Genomic DNA, 16,261 nt, shown 5'->3' on the forward strand with positions numbered 1-16,261 from the left:
AAAAAATATAATCCCACGATAAAATCGTAAAGAACCAAACCAAGCAGAGATTAATACGGCAATACTAATCGAAGATGACTTTGAGTTTTGAATTTAAGTGCTGCTGATAAATGGCTTCAAGAGGTATTAGAAGAAACTCTGCAAGCGTCCAAAAGTCCCTATTCCTTGCGCCTCCAGTATATAGCGAGGTATTTAAAAGAAAATTGCTTATATTTTTGGTAATTGACTCTACAACTTCTACAAGGGGCATTCATGAACCCCTTTTCGACTCTACTGGCATTTTTGACACCTTGTACCCTAACATACTTGGATAATGAATGACAATCTCAAAAGGGAATAACGATATTTTTTAAGTAAAACTAAACATATCAATACATAAATTTTTATTTACCGTCTTTAGAGGTATTGTAAATAGTTGATTTTTTTATAAGTAAGGAAAGCTAAGCATCTTATAAAAATATCATTTTTATAGTAATAATGGACCTAACAGGCATCGGCAAGTTATTGTGTCTTACAAACATTATACACGTAATAAGGATTTACAAAATTGTGTTTTAACATTTATAACATGAACATATCAACGTTTCCTCTTTACATTGTACAAATACTGAGTTTAAGCATTGAATACACAATTTTAAAATGTCTTTAATACCTTGTATAATCAATTTCATGAGGGATCAATGTTTGGAATGCTAAACCTTAAGACACAGACAAACGAACAAGAGATACATTATTAAGCGATAACGAGCAGTGTCTTAAATTAACGAGTAAGGATTCACCACGCCGCAGTCAATACAGAGAAGAACATGATATAAACGTATTCGCCACAACACAATATTTCAGATAACAAACAATCCAGCGATATATTTGTCAGTGAAAGACACACCACGCATATCCGTCATTGCATTTATTTCGATTTTGCTACTGCGAAATCAAAATTGCAAATTCCACACATTCATAAATTCCAACGGCTTTTATCCCCAACCAATAACTAACTAAATATTGTGAATAATGATTCAATAACCTTATTAACAAACAAAAGAGTATCCCGTGTAAGAACACGGTATACATAATAAACATTTTATAGTAAGTACTCAAATTATTTAATAGCACACGTATAAAATGGTGTTTGTAGTTTAAATAAGGGTGCATTACGGGATTGTATGCAATATTCGTGGTATTAGTGCCGACAGAGGCCGTCAGGTGTCGCAGGCACGTGTGGCGGCGTGGGCGCGGGGCGCTTAGGGCAGAGGCTTGTTCTCGGGGATGGTGGGCGACGTGGCGCCGCTCGCCGCGCGGCTGGCGTCGCGCAGGGCTTCGTCGAAGCTCTGCGTTGAATTCGATCTGGACGTCACTTTGCCCTGGAAAGTTTACACAAACTACAATTAACAATTGCAAATTAATTAAATACTTGTATTAGTTCTGGAAAGTTTTATACCACACAGTATAATATATTTTCCCAAATATCGATTATACCGATAGCTTATATTGTGATATTCATTCTGACTGCAAATATTATTAGCAAACTGTACAGAGGAAAACTCTTTAACAGGAAATTGCAACCAGGAGTATTTCGGCACAACAACTAAATTATAATTTTATTGAAGTTGATGACAAAAAGTTATCTCAACTTCCAGAAAACATGCCAAAAAGCTTTCCTCTTTTATTGTGTTTACTATTGTTTGATAAATGATACCTAGTCATTGCACGTAATAATCTTATGTTACCTTAACATTTTCGTATGCCGTGCCAACACGTTCTTCGATCGAGCGGAACGACTCGGAGTTTCGCATCTGACCAATCTTAGTCGTCATTCCTGCAGTGATGCCGCCGAGGATCGAGGTTGTCTTCTCAGCAGTCGATTTTATCACAGATTCAGTTTTTTGGTATCTATAAGAATAAGTGTTGCGGTTACAAAAAACGCTCTCAATAAATTGGTTTTGATCTATAATTAGATGAGTCGATAGCAAAAACATGTTATTGGGACAGGTAAAAAATATTGACTGACTAGTCGTCATTTCAGACCGTACCTAGTCTTGAATATTTTGCACGAAGTGCTCAACCAATAAAAAAAAACAGAATAGGTTCAATATTCTGAAAGATCAATCTTGCTCGGTAAGGTGAGCTGTATTCGGAATATGGGTAATGTTTCGGTACTACTTTTCAGCGACCATATTTGACATTGTACCGATAACGTGATATTATTAGGAAGTAATAGCCAGAAGGAAAGCCATCCAAATATGTAGTTATGTTATTTCGGTTCCAGTAAGAAGTATGAGTAGTTTGTTTATAACACAATAAGATTAAAGAATAAATAATGAAATGTAAACAAATGATAAATACGATTTATAAATTACATTACAAGTAAATACCTATTGTTAGCACTATTAAAGAATATTTATGATACAGATGTTATTAATAAAATGAGCGAACGAAGATAAGTATACTTCTCACGATGTTATTTTTTACGTTGCAACACACAAAATCTGAAATTAATACATTTTCTTTCGGGTTAGAACTGCAAAATGAATGAAAAATAAAATATATAAGATTTATTTGTATAAAAGCGTCTACTATATACCACAAGCTATAAGGCAAAAATAAAATAAAATATTTTGTAAAACTACAGCCATGCAGTACTCGCAATGTCTTATTTACAGTTTAGTTCAAGTCTAGTTTTGTTATTTGTACTTCTGCGGTGTAAATTGCCTCGGTCTTATTGATATTCATATTGACAACTTTACTTACATTGGTGCTTCAGTCACAGCCTGTGTAAGCGCAGCCACGCGAGTTTCTATAGTTTGATAGCTGTCGTACAACAAATCAAACGTGAAATAAGAAAATGCCGATAAAACGCCACCATTACCATCGTAAGCTTAAGCAAAATTAAAACATAAAGCTAAGCCACACAGATCTACTAATTGAAAGTTATTGTTCTAACCCTCGAGAAAACATCAGTTTGATTGAAAGAACAGTGACACATTTATAATTAAAATACGTAATAATGAACATAATCGGTACTCACACTTGGCTTTCTTTTACATTTTTTAAACCCTGATTAACATCTTCAGTAATTTCTTTCCACACAGTTATGCCAAGTTTTCGTTTTAATTCGGAGCTCTGACGGATCTGAAACAAACAGGAATGGGTAAGAATACAATTTAAACATTCATAAATAATTAATTTCCAGGCTTCAAGATGATTTTAGAATGACTTTACTAAGATGACTTTATTTTTTGCATGATTTTAGCATGCAAAAAATAAAATGTGATAATTTACCGTTAGGCATATAAACATCAGTGTCTAATTGTCTGCCCAATGAGTACGGATAGCAACGTCAAATGTTGGTAAAAAAAACTTTGTAGGCAAACATCACTATGCTGCAAGTCGCCATTTACTGGAACATTTACATAATTATGAATAATTTGGTGAGTACCTTGCTTTGCAAGACAGTGCGCAGTGTAGCGATCTCGTCTTCGACGCGGGCGAGCTCCCGGCTCCACTCAGCGCGGAGCTGCTCCGCCTGCTCGGGTGTAAGCCCCGCCAGCTCGTCGGGCGTGTGCACATCACCTGCCGCGCCGGCGCCCGCCATCGCTTCTTCAGCTGACGGGAGAGTTACATCATCAGACACCATCAATGATAAATAAAAAATCAAAGTGGGGTGTGTCGCACTTTCCAATAACCGATCATAGAAAATGAAAAGTTTGCCGGGCCACCTAAAAAAGGGCCTTTCGTATAACAACAGCATAGGCCAAGTTCAATGCGGATATTGACAAATAGGCAAGGCCATGAAATACACGTTCCACTTTAGACGTCTACTAAGTCACTCTTAGGAAAGGTTTTTTTAGCTCAGTAGGCCAAACTGAAATTCTGGTGCTATGCAATCCATTATGAAGTCATGAACATTATAAACTAGATAACCGTCGTTTTATTGACGATAATCATCTCTGCATGGATTTCAAGAATTAGGTAATGATATGAGAATTAAAGCGAGAATCCTTACAAGGTCTAATATAAAAATGTGAACGTGATCCTTGTTTGTGGCCTTTCGAAATGTTGATGGAGATAAGTGGTATTCTGGAGACGGACGTAAGAGGTCATGCTGACGAATTCACAGGGAAGAAATTAAAAATATTATCATGTTATTATTATTATTTTTATCTCACCAATTGTTCGTTTGTTATCAAATCGTAAATAGTGTGCAAACAGCGAAGCAACATTCATGATGAGCTCTGCCTCACAGTCTGAGTAATGATCAGCGCAGCGGTCTCGGGGGAAAGTCAACTTGCGTAATACAATAAAAAGAATTATATATTGCTTCATTCAACTCATAGCACATACATTTTAAAATGTACGATTGCTAACAACAGACCATAGTTACTGCATTCTATTTTGCGAAACTGTTGTGTGTCCTAGAACCATTTTTAATCACAACGATTAACGATACCTCCCGTATATCAAATTCAATTTGGAATGTATATTATATTTTTTTATCTAAAAATTTTAATATTTTATTACTACATATAATATTAATTTTGGGTAGTGTACTGTTCAATGAGTAATTGAATAATATTTGCATAACTATCATATTCGTCCCGTCTAACATCCTGTAATGATATAACGTTTCTACACAGCATAACGGATTTTATGGATAATATCAAATTAAAAATTATCTCAGACAGCTTTATACAAATACTAGCTTTTGCCCGCAACTTCGTTCGCGTGGAATAGTGACTACCAGCAGATTTTTGATTTGACCAATAGATGGCGCTATATGTCCGGAATAATTTTATTTTTTGTAATAAAAACTATCCTATGTCCTTTCTCAAGTTTCAAACTATGTCTGTACCAAATTTCACACAAATCGGTTCAGTAGTTTAGGCGTGAAGAAAAGACAGACAGACAGACAGCCAGACAGAGTTACTTTCGCATTTATAATATTAGTTTGGATTGCGGCTTGTGTAGACTAACTTCAATAATTGTATTTTCATGTCTTTTGGTGAAAGAAAAGCACGTGTTTGGCCCCAAAGCCGAGAAGAAAAGTAATTTAAATTGATATTTATTATGTAATAGAATTTAAGGCGTGTATGCTCTTAATTCATCAGTATCTCTCATCGGCCTATTTATTGTTTCGTACTTCCCATTGCACTGGCTGCTTTTGGAGGAGGTCCTGCAGCCACGTGAAATGATCAGACGCGGGAGTGATTCCAGACTATTTAGATCCAGGTTTCTTTAAAAAGATTTTCTTTACTTCTTTTATGTACTTTTACAACGTAAATAATATGGCTGCGAACTCGTACAACACTCCTACATAAGAAGCAACCAATACGACATGGAGTTGGAGATTTTTTAATCAACTTCAAAACAAAACGTACAAAAACTAGTATTGATATTTAAGTAGGTATACTATTTATGAGAGAACTAGAGATGAAAGGACAAAAGACGTCACCTCTAAAAAAGGTGCACATAAAATAGGAGAACAAGAAGATTTAGGTGCAATTTAAAAGCGAAGGGAGTTCCGTGTGTATTTTAAATTCTTGGCAGTAATGTTAGTTTATTTACTGTATAGTAACTACAAGTAGAAAAGCTATTAGCTAGCAAATCGAATCTAATAACGACGTAAAGACATGCCGAAGGTTGTGACATGGGTCGATAGTAATAGTAACCTAACCTTGCCTTGCCTATTTACTATCTCATATATATTTAATGACTGATGCCTCTTTTCATATGATATGAAGATGATATGATCACTCTTCACTCTTGCTCTACTATGATTGACGATTTTAGGCTCAGGTATCATCAAGAATATACCACCTAGTCTAGAATCAAACTTGTTTATGTCCATAAGGGCTTGTAAAGGCCTTCATGAAATAAATGACTGACTTTGACTTTATAGTCAAGATACTTTCTTCAATCAATATTCATATAGGTATTTGATTTGCTTATGATGAATGTTAAAAAGTTTGTTTTGTTTTTAGTTATTTAAGTTATTTATTCCACATATATATGATTCTTGAGGATACAAAGGATAGTCGCTAATGCAACAAGTGTCAATTATTATTTATTGTCATTGTTATCTATAATAGAGTGATTGTATTGACAATGCATTTCTTTAAGTCGCACTTTACCTAGATTAATACGCAAGCGACAAAATATTACGTTCAATTTTAAGTGCAGGGTTAAATGAACCGAACCTCTTTGAATGCATGGAAATGAAGACGTTTTGTTCTTGTATTTAATACCTAAGATGATTTCAATGAAATATTTTTAGTTACAGAAATAAACGATTTTGTATAGGCAACTATATTCTACACACTCAGGGTAGTAACAATAGTATAATCTACGCCCAGCTAGACAAGCATAAGGTAACTGGATAATAATAAAAAATATAACCAAACCAGTTTAAGTTGTACCATTCTTTATTCTACGCGATAAATAACACGCCTTAATTGATTCTCTTATAACTTGATCATTTGGCATATGGCATCGCAAGTTTCGGCGTATCTATTTGTATAAAGTAAAGCAATCAATTGTTATTAATACATAATGCATATTCTAGTCCTAAACTATGTTGTTTGATAAGATCCTTTCAACTAACCTCCAACTGCGATACCTAAGAATTTCTTGTAGTTTGTATGACTGGACATCTTGGCAAGATACGGCTTTGATAGATCTTGAAATGTTACTCGCACTTCTCGCATTTTCTTTCTAAATATTCTAAGACGACGACGTCGATTGTCGACGTAGAATTCAGTTTCAATGCATAGAGCGGAGTCTGCGAGGTCTGGCAGCATGCGCCAGTCCGCGTCAGGGTCATTTTGTGGCCAGCTCGGCAACTCTTCTAATTCATCCAGCTCGTCCACGGCAACGTCAAAACTCGGTGTGGAATCATCATCCGGGGGCACGAAATAAGGATCTTCCATATACTCCAAGCTCGTCGGCTCCATGGCAATGCTCGAAGTTCCATCACTTGCCATTCTATCTACCTCGTCTTCCGCGGCAATTAAGCATATTTTGTATCTACACAATCATATAACTCAAGCTAATTGTTTTTAACTATACGCGGATAAAACGTGCACCTTGGCGGTATTTTGAGATCACTCTTTATTTGTTTTCGTAACTCTACATTATTGAATAACTAAATAGTTACTGTCACTTAACAAACATCGTGTTTTTGCAATAATCACGATCAACTCGAGAAACATGAATGCGTGCAGCGGCGGCAGCGCGCAATGATGTCAGTTTCTTCCGCCACGTCGAGCCCCTCCAACCGAGCCAGCTCGTGTTCGTTTCGCGCCGCTGCCCGATTGCTTGTATTCGCCACTTTCACCAATAACGCGAGCTACGATCTCGGCGGTGTATAAATTACAATTTTGACCTCCAAAAGATTTGCAAAATTTATGAAATTAAAAATGCAATCGGTAAAATTTTGCAATTTTAAAGTAAAATACTTATTTTTATAAACCAGTATCAGTGAATCACACAGGGTCTCTGACCAGGCAACGTGTTTCAAAGAGCTAACAAAACAACAAAACCATAGATTTAGCTCACCTTGTGCCGCTAAAGTTTATTGACAGTGCCGCGGGCGAGCGAGCGGCGAGCGAGCTCTGGGCCACGGTAGTGTTGCGTCATTGGTTACTTGACGAAATACACTAAAAAGTCTGCAGTTTACACGACGAATGACTCATCGGGTGGTACGACCGCCTAAATAATTGGATAAAGTTTTTATGCAAAATCCTGGTTCTTTCAACAACCGTTTGGAAATGGACTACATGTTTTATTATTTAGGTACTTATATAGTTTCCCATCAAGAGGCAACGAAATTTGGATCTGTCATTTGGTTTATCAATTTACTTATTCAGGCATCACTTAGATGCTGTATATTATTTTATAGCTTCCTGCGAATTGCTTGATAGATCCATTTAAAATAATAAAAAAGTTACTTATAACAAATTAAGAAATTTCATAAGTTCTTCACCATTTCCAAATGGGAGTTCCACAGGGTTCTGTTTTAGGACCAGCATTTTTCGATATAATTATTATACTTCATCATAGCCACCGTTTTGGCCTAAATCTGTTCTACTTTCTACTGTTGTTTCTACTGCCTACAGTTTAGGGTGTTGAAAAAAATGTTTAATACTCTTTGTAGCAATTCATTTATAATGTTGCATTATTTTTAAATATACCTGGACAGATTTTATTTGGTATTAATGTGCCTTGAAAAATTAATAATAGTTGATAGATGCTGCTGTTGCTACCATCACACATCCACTCCCTATAGCTCTTTATCCATGAGTTGCACAAAGCTCCATTAAAGTTAAAGCTTTGTGCAACTGCCGGTATAATCAGTATAAACTTTTGAAATGGTTATAAATGGGTACATATTTTACAAAATCTTCATTTCAACCATCTGTATTTCTTTTCTACAGAGAATGTTGACATGCCAATTGTTAAATACCAATAGTAAGTAACGTAGAGAATTTTCACATGATGTCATGAACACTACCTATAATCTAATTTTTCCTTCACCCAATATCTTATCTACTTGTTAGAGGCAAAGCACAACATGTTGTAATAATTTATCAGTTATGGAGTGTTCCAGTATTTTTTTCTCTGATTCATCTATGTTCGGTTTATTCATTTCCTGTTTTTAATCCAAGGAAAGACGGAATAACAATAACAATTTTTGCTCAAAGGTTTGTCGTTGCAATTTAATAATTGCTGTACTTTTAAAATGTTTTATGTTTCCAGAATATCTAGATGGTAGATCACCCTTTCAATAATCATAATTTCAGAAACTTACTAGGTTTTACCTTAGAAAATTTCAGGTTTTTAGACCTGAACAGTATTTTCATTGTTTTTTTCCATACTTTACAAATTACAAAGTACTCAAAGCTGAAAACTGAATCACTTATTACATAACCATGATTAATTTTTAGTTGGTGAGTAATAATGATAGCTGTCTGAAGAGAGGACTGAAGTCTGTTGTGTTATAGAATGATTCAAGTATTGATTTATAGGTATAGATATAAATTTATTAAATTGCGTAGATAAAGCACTTGAAATAATATGACAACACATAGGTCAATCAGATTTTCTTTTGTGTGTGACTCATGCAATGAAGTGTCACCAAATATAGTAATATTTTTTTACAAAATATGTACTTATGGAAGCAAAAAAGTTCTAGTTTAAGTATGGCTTGGTGCCTGAGTTGCACACAAATCTCAAGATTTTTTATTGATTTGACTGTGTGGGTAGGTAGTGCCAGAGCATAGTTTCATATGAATACATGGAAAATATGGTGTATAGAATAGAGCCAGTTACTTATTACTGAGTTTAAATGGTACATTAAGATAATTAGTAATATTAAAATAGATTCACATACAAACACTACCCTTCATTGTAGAAAAGCATAGATATAACCTGTTTCTTAATGAAATTCATTTTATCTTACAATGTCCCTGTAATGTACCTCATTTATAATGGCAAAAATAACTAACTAACTTTATAGCTCAGAATTGTACGTTTTTTAATTAAAAGTAAATGCATGCAATATGTGTGACCCATTTTATAACACAATCGCTAGACTGTAGGTATTAAGTCTTAGTTAAAAGCCATAAAACAATGATTCGGATAACCATCCCGTTTGTGGTGGGTAAAAGATTTCCGTTTTCTAAACCCAATAAGAAAGGGGAGCTACATGCTGTAATAACAACCTTATATCGCGTATAATAACAAAAACATTGCAGACAAACTACAACATACCTGTTTGTACACCACTCATGTTGATTGAAGAAAGAAACCACGAAGCAATCTACAAAATATACGATGCAACTGTGTATACTTATATGTAGACCTAATTACTCCTTTAGAATGTCTGCACAAGAATTAATTAAATTATTGAACTTCGTAAATCTTCACTTTATTCTCAGAGTAATAATATGGAGTAGTGAGTGAAACACTGAAACCGATTTACTGTACAAAACACAACACGTCACATAAAGGCTGCCTGAAGCCGACCGACATCGACATCCGATGCCCGACCGTCACAATGTTACAGTGTTACCAGACGCAATTTGTAGAAGAGATACATAAAAATAAAATTATTTTTCATGTGCGAGGTTTCCTCACTTTATAATATCACGTATTAAATATTATTCGGTACTACCATAAATTCATATTGTTGCAGTGCTTGTCCCCATTTAAGCGATTACACGCCTAATATCATATTTTTTTAATAAAGATTGCAGAAGTTGCAAAATTCTATAGAAGTACCTACAAAATACTCTTTTACAGGTTTATAGGGTATCCCTCACATCTGGTATCACTTTTCTTAGAGGCAATCTAGACGATCAATAAAATTGCGATATTTTACGAATGGAGAATAGTATAAATAAGAATATTGAAAACTGTGCGATGTTCTTGTAGATCTAGGGGTCGCCTTAGCCATAGGCTGGAAACATCTTATTTTGCTCCTGCTTTGCATCTGCCGAAGATCTGTCTTGGTGCAGGTGCCGAAAACCTCAAGCGGCATCATCGTTTCGCTTAAATGAGATCTGTCGTCATACCCTTCTATACGCATTGCCATTTCCTTTTAAATGGTAGTTAAGAAAAACTATCCTTGGGCCCGAGGGTCCTTGCCTGACGTCTTGTTGGCTTGTTATAGTTTATTTTATTATAATTTAAACACCCAAAAAACATTTTGAATACTGAGAACAAGTAGTAATTAAATGTTTGGACCTGGTAACAATGAATTTACGCTGAGGGTTTGCTTGGCTGTTTGATTTAGTTTTGTCGAAAACACTGTATGCACAGTCTAGAAAAAAAGTATCGTGTCGTTGGATTTCTCCGACTCAGCCTCTCAAACTGATTAGTAATCTGTAGCCGGTGGTCAGATCTGTGGTAAAGATATTAATATTCTGTGGGTTTGTTTGATGAAATCATGAAATGAAAAATCATAGTCATTCATTTCGGTGAAGCTTATATTTTACTAGAATCACTGTTTGGTTTAATTTTGTTTAAAATTTGACTCATTGTGCAGGTAATTGAATTAAATACTGGCGCGATAAAGAATAGCAATGTTTTCACTCATCAATCAATTTTCATATCATGTACTAATTGGATAATGGAAGACAAATACTAACTATGAACTGTGTTTAAATTATTTCAGAAACATGTCGGCTACTGCATTATTCGGTAATACTTCTGGCTTAGGAGGAAGTTCCGGTGGGAATAAGCATTTGGTGGAATTTCGTGCCGGTAGAATGACTCTAAAGGGTCGTATGGTTCATCCCGATAAGAGGAAGGGGCTATTGTATGTGTATCAAGGAGAAGACTCGTTGATGCATTTTTGTTGGAAAGACCGTTCTACCGGCGAGGTCGAGGATGACTTGCTCATATTTCCTGATGACTGTGAGTTTGTGCGAGTGAATGAATGCACAACAGGCCGAGTCTATGTCTTGAAGTTCAAGTCTTTTTCAAAGAAATACTTTTTCTGGATGCAGGTAAAGAAAAGTAAAATTAATTAAGGTGTGTTCAATGACTGGAGTAGAAAATTCATATATGTATCAATTTAAAATCAGATTTTGTGATTTTCATTTCAGTTTAATTTCTGCTCCAGTTTCAACCTTTAATATTTTCATTTCATTTCCTTTTGTGCAGTATAGAGGTCCCATTGCAATGCTCAATTTTCCAATAACTTTGGGTCCGTTTAGATAGACCGGGTCGGAGAGCACCGGCGCGCATTTTTCTTTTCACACAGATTGGAGCCGATCGGCTGCGTAAGCATCAAAGAGCATCAAGAATAAATACACAATCGGAGCCAGTCGGCTCCTCTTACTATATCACACAGAGCGCATTCAAGCATTCTCAATGACAAAAGCAGTGCGCATGCAAAAATAATAAACCTTACTTCAAATACTATGTACTCAATTTTCAACGTGTTAAGAATTTGCTCTGCTCTCCGAGCCGGCCTGTCTGAACAGACCCTAAGCTAAGAGATCTATCAGACAGGGAGCGGTCCAGCGTTCAAGCGGTCAGTTTTGCAGTCTATGTGTCATATTTAGACATCGGATTATATGCATTTGCATGTTTGCATATGCAAATGCATATTATGCTATTATTTTAGCGTTATTGCATATTTTGGTACTTTTTCATTGATAGTGCCTATTTCAGTATTTATATGTGTTGTACTACCCCATCCCACACCACACGTCAACACATCTGCCTGGCACGCACTGCGAAAGCGCACTGGAAAAGAGTTCGGGATTGTCAATAAATTGATTTCTTCTACAAAAAAAGTGTTTTTAAAAGCACCATCGCGAGTACAGGCGTATAAGGAGCGACTGCCAAACCTACCACTACCTCCAGAACCAATATTAACACGTTGGGGAACTTGGTTGAAAGCTGTACTATTTTATGCTGAGAATTTAGAAGCCATAAAAGAAGTAGTTGCACAATTTGACAGTTCAGAAGCCATTGCAATTAATTCAAGCCAGCAGGCATTTGAGGATTCTTCAATTAAACAAAATATTACTCTTATTGCAACACACTTCAGCAATATACCCGATGCCATTGAGAGACTAGAAACTTTAATTGTGCATATTTTGTGCATATTTCGCTCTTTTTTAGTGCATATTTGCATGCATATTTTGGCATTTTGATAGTGCATATAATCCGATGTCTAGTCATATTATATTACACAGGAGCCATTCTGACTGCATCTGTCAAGTAGAAGTAATAATAGTAGAGCTCGAACGCAGAATGCTTAACCGCTCTCTGACAGATAGATCCCTAAGATTCATTGAAGGTAATTATAACTATTGTATGCATAATAGTGATTGCTTTTTTTATAGGAACCTAAGACCGATAAGGATGATGATTATTGCCGCCGCATCAATGAAGCTCTAAACAATCCTCCAACATCTGGAGGCCGTGGAGGTGGTGGTGGTGGTGGACAAGACGGAGAGTTGCAGAACATATTGAACAACATGTCCCAGCAGCAGCTTATGCAACTCCTTGGAGGAGTCGGCCAAATTGGAGGATTGTCTTCCCTTCTTGGCACAATGGGGTGGGTGCACATAATACATTTAAGATTCAATATTTTCTTTTTGTTTTTTATTTAAATCATACATATTCTAAGTTTATGAATTTAAGTCTTGTCAGAAGCCTGATTAGTTCATTCTTTCAATATCTTATTATTTTCGCAAGTTCTTGTGAACTGGTAAATTCAAACGTAAATGCTAGTATTATTTTAAGTCTAATGTAATTTGTTGTCACAGTAATAACAGTGGAAGTAACAGTGGCAACACTAGCGCTCGGCCGTCGGCTGGCAGTGGCAACAGCAGCCGCGGCGGCAGTGCCCCGCGCACCACTGAGGCCAGTGCCGCGCGCACCCCGTCTCGCGCCCGCGACGTGCCCGCGCCCACTGCCACGCCTCCTAACACCGCTACTGCTGCAGCGCCACGTGGTAAGTCAAGCTGACACAGTTCTATCTATTTAATACGAGGATGCTTGACCATCAATGCCATCTACAGGAGAATAGATAGGATATAGTAGGTAGTTGATAACTTCTCTACCAAATTGATTGTTCTTGGAAACTAACTACTATGAGCAAAAATAATGACTCATTTTGTCTATATATTTTAAAATAATACATACAGATTAAGGAAATAATGTGTATGTATTATTTTTCATTATGAAACGACACTGAAAATGCCAAATGTGAACTAAAGAGGTTATAAAGGGCTGTTGTTAAACAACAGATGGCGCAGGGGGGCAGGTGTACTTGTCGGACTTGCAACGCTACTTCTCAGGGCTGGGCCATGCGCCTCCGGAAGGCGACGCGGGAGCGGCGGGCGCGGCGGGCGCGCGCGTGGACCTGGCGGCGGCGCTGGCGTCGCCCGACGTGGTGACCACGGCCAGCGCGGCTCCCAACGCGGCCCGCCTGGCGCCGCACTTGCCGCCCGCTCCGCCCGGCGCCGCCCAGGACGATGTAAGGACCACCCTGCTCTCACCGCAGTTCGCTCAGGTGAACCTTCACGTATAGCGTTCCGGTACTCGGCAGCGGCACGACGCCTCCGGGACTCTCTCGCGTCTGGCTTTCTTTTTGAGCGAAGTGCGCTTTACACTTTTCCTAATGCTTGTTTGTCTGTTTGTGCGCGCTGCATGGATAACTATTCAAAATTTTGCAGATTTTTAGGGACACCCTAATTTGCAGTAAAGCATCTGGTGTTAGAGATACATGTTTACAATTTAACACTATTAATACCCTAATTTGCATTTCCAATGACGTCATCAAAGGCATAAAAACTCATTTGCTAATTATAAATTCATAAAAACAAGCAAAGATTTTACCTTTTATTAAAAAAGAAATAGATCGAGATAATTCTGTATTAGTACCTGTATAATTTATGATCTGAATTTGATAACACAAGGAAGCGTGCCAAGAGCAGTCCAAATGCAAAATAATTACTACAGGTAAGTTATCGACAACACAAAGATATTTTATGCGTTGTTAGAATAGAAATAACTTGAAGTGTTTCTATTTTCTGCCAATGACGACGTCATCGCTTTCTACGTTTAATTGCATGGGTCTATTTGTTATTATTCTAACCTGCTTTGTGTGTATTTTTTTTTTAATTTAAACTGGTTTTCATAAATTAAACATCTCAATCACTTTTAAAGTGATAGAGTATCGACTTGCAATTTACTATTAATACCTACTAATGAGAAATGTAGGCTGTATTTTTAGCTGTATTTTGTAGAAATTAGTCCCTTGCTATCTAAAGATTCTGGATTTGTTGTGGATCAAAAAGCTTCAGTGACTTAATTGTGTTTATAAAAGTTAAATTTCTGAATTAAAACTCGATGAATAGTTATTATTATTCGATCGATTTCTATGTTACTTTATTTAGCTTATTTGGTCCATAACAAAGTTGATACTTTAATTTATTGACACTATTCTTTTATTTACAGGCAGCAAACCAATTTTCTTCTGCATTGACTTCTGGGCAAATGGGTCCAGTAATATCGCAGTTTGGTTTACCGTCCGAAGTGACTTCAGCTGCTAACACGGGCGATATGCAAGCCTTCTTTAAGGCTCTTGAGAATACATCCAACGCATCCGATAAGTCCAAGGAAGATGACAAGAAAAAGGAAGAAAAACCGAAAGATGATAAAGGAGATAAAAAAGATGACGACGCCGAAATGTCACTTGATTAATGGGATGTTAATTTTTTTTGCAACTTAGTTGTGTTTCAAGCTGCGAAGCTAAGTACCTATATGCAAAATTTTGTTTATATTCGTTAGCGATTTCTTATAACATTGAAATATAGTTTTCTTTTTGTGATACGTGATTTTACTTTCTTAAACCAACGCCGCCTGTCATTTGGTTAGCGCTAAGCGCGAGATTTTAAAGTATTTATATGATGGGGGTACGGTAAAAAACAGTATCCAGTTTCTAAACGTCCCGGACTTCACTCCGCCATCCCCTGATTGGAAATGCTTTTATGTATTTCTCTGCGTCCAGCAGAAACTACTGTCTGTACCAGCTTTGAATATAGACTATGTCACTCAGGTATAAAACAAAATCCCAATAGTGAAGTAATTTTTAAATCGGTTAAGTAGTGTCGGAGCCCTTAGGTTAATAATAAACAAAAAAAAACATGAGATTACTTTTCGCCTGCTAAGGTCGAATAATACAGGTAAATTATGCTGTCTTGTTACATGGGGAGTGCAGTTACATGGAAATTATGTTCCTCATGTCGGTAAATCTTAGGATTTACCATAGTTCGGGTTTTTACAGTAACATATATAGAAGATTAAACTATTGTATTACAAATTCTAGGATTGATCCTAGAATATTTTTAACCTACAAAGAGTAGCTCCTCAAACCTGGTGGACATGAATTTGCCGTCCTCTGATCTTGCCGTCCATGGTATAGGCGGGCCTCGCCTATCTACGGGGCTGGTCATTAGTGTCCTTATTCAGAGAGGAGCAGGTGAAGGTGGTGATATCTCATCATCCTCATCCTCCGAGCCTTTTCCCAATTATGTTGGGGTCGGCTTCCAGTCTAACCGGATTCAGCTGAGTACCAGTGCTTTACAAGAAGCGACTGCCTACCCGAAACCGCTTGGTTGGACTGGTGTCAGACTTACTGGCTTCTGACTACCCGTAACGACTGCCAAGGATGTTCAATGACAGCCGGGACCTACAGTTTAACGTGCCATCCGAAACACAGTCATTGGTATCTAAGATATAC

General features: G+C 36.8%; 2 protein-coding genes across 7 annotated transcripts; one reads left to right on the top strand and one right to left on the bottom strand.

The window, feature by feature from the left end:
- Window positions 1–368: 368 nt before the first annotated feature.
- Window positions 369–10,053, bottom strand: LOC110378904 (tumor protein D54). 4 transcript variants are annotated; one of them, XM_021338343.3, is made up of 6 exons: window positions 9,766–10,053; window positions 3,437–3,603; window positions 3,026–3,129; window positions 2,749–2,808; window positions 1,728–1,890; window positions 369–1,361 (listed from the first exon to the last, which is right to left on the bottom strand). In XM_021338343.3, exons 1-6 carry the CDS (start codon window positions 9,782–9,784, stop codon window positions 1,242–1,244), a joined length of 633 nt encoding a protein of 210 aa, XP_021194018.1. In that variant the 5' UTR covers window positions 9,785–10,053; the 3' UTR covers window positions 369–1,241. The 4 variants fall into 4 exon arrangements, with proteins under 4 accessions (XP_021194018.1, XP_063899675.1, XP_021194016.2 ...); XM_064043605.1 differs by lacking the exon at window positions 9,766–10,053 and adding an exon at window positions 7,552–7,626; XM_021338341.3 differs by lacking the exon at window positions 9,766–10,053 and adding an exon at window positions 6,599–7,319.
- Window positions 10,054–10,880: 827 nt separating this feature from the next.
- On the top strand, window positions 10,881–15,349 carry LOC110378917 (proteasomal ubiquitin receptor ADRM1). Of its 3 annotated transcripts, none has more exons than XM_021338362.3 (6): window positions 10,881–11,041; window positions 11,171–11,504; window positions 12,855–13,069; window positions 13,281–13,468; window positions 13,764–14,029; window positions 14,977–15,349. In XM_021338362.3, the coding sequence occupies exons 2-6, from the start codon at window positions 11,175–11,177 to the stop codon at window positions 15,220–15,222; spliced, it is 1,245 nt and encodes a 414-aa protein (XP_021194037.1). In that variant the 5' UTR covers window positions 10,881–11,041; window positions 11,171–11,174; the 3' UTR covers window positions 15,223–15,349. The 3 variants fall into 3 exon arrangements, with proteins under 3 accessions (XP_021194037.1, XP_021194040.1, XP_021194041.1); XM_021338365.3 differs by having other exon boundaries at window positions 13,764–13,993; XM_021338366.3 differs by having other exon boundaries at window positions 13,815–14,029.
- Window positions 15,350–16,261: the final 912 nt, after the last annotated feature.

The sequence above is a fragment of the Helicoverpa armigera genome, chromosome 3 (genome assembly GCF_030705265.1).
Source record: "Helicoverpa armigera isolate CAAS_96S chromosome 3, ASM3070526v1, whole genome shotgun sequence".
Lineage (NCBI taxonomy): Eukaryota > Metazoa > Arthropoda > Insecta > Lepidoptera > Noctuidae > Helicoverpa > Helicoverpa armigera.

Excerpts from the sequence above, each read along its gene's own strand:
- LOC110378917 (XM_021338362.3), top strand. The coding sequence starts at position 11,175 with ATGTCGGCTACTGCATTATTCGGTAATACTTCTGGCTTAGGAGGAAGT. Across the intron at positions 11,505-12,854 it reads AATACTTTTTCTGGATGCAG|GAACCTAAGACCGATAAGGA; the intron begins GTAAAGAAAAGT and ends CTTTTTTTATAG. Across the intron at positions 13,469-13,763 it reads TACTGCTGCAGCGCCACGTG|ATGGCGCAGGGGGGCAGGTG; the intron begins GTAAGTCAAGCT and ends GTTAAACAACAG.
- LOC110378904 (XM_021338341.3), bottom strand. The coding sequence starts at position 6,977 with ATGGCAAGTGATGGAACTTCGAGCATTGCCATGGAGCCGACGAGCTTG. Across the intron at positions 3,130-3,436 it reads GCACTGTCTTGCAAAGCAAG|ATCCGTCAGAGCTCCGAATT; the intron begins GTACTCACCAAA and ends TGTTTGTTTCAG. Across the intron at positions 1,891-2,748 it reads GCTGTGACTGAAGCACCAAT|ATACCAAAAAACTGAATCTG; the intron begins GTAAGTAAAGTT and ends TTATTCTTATAG.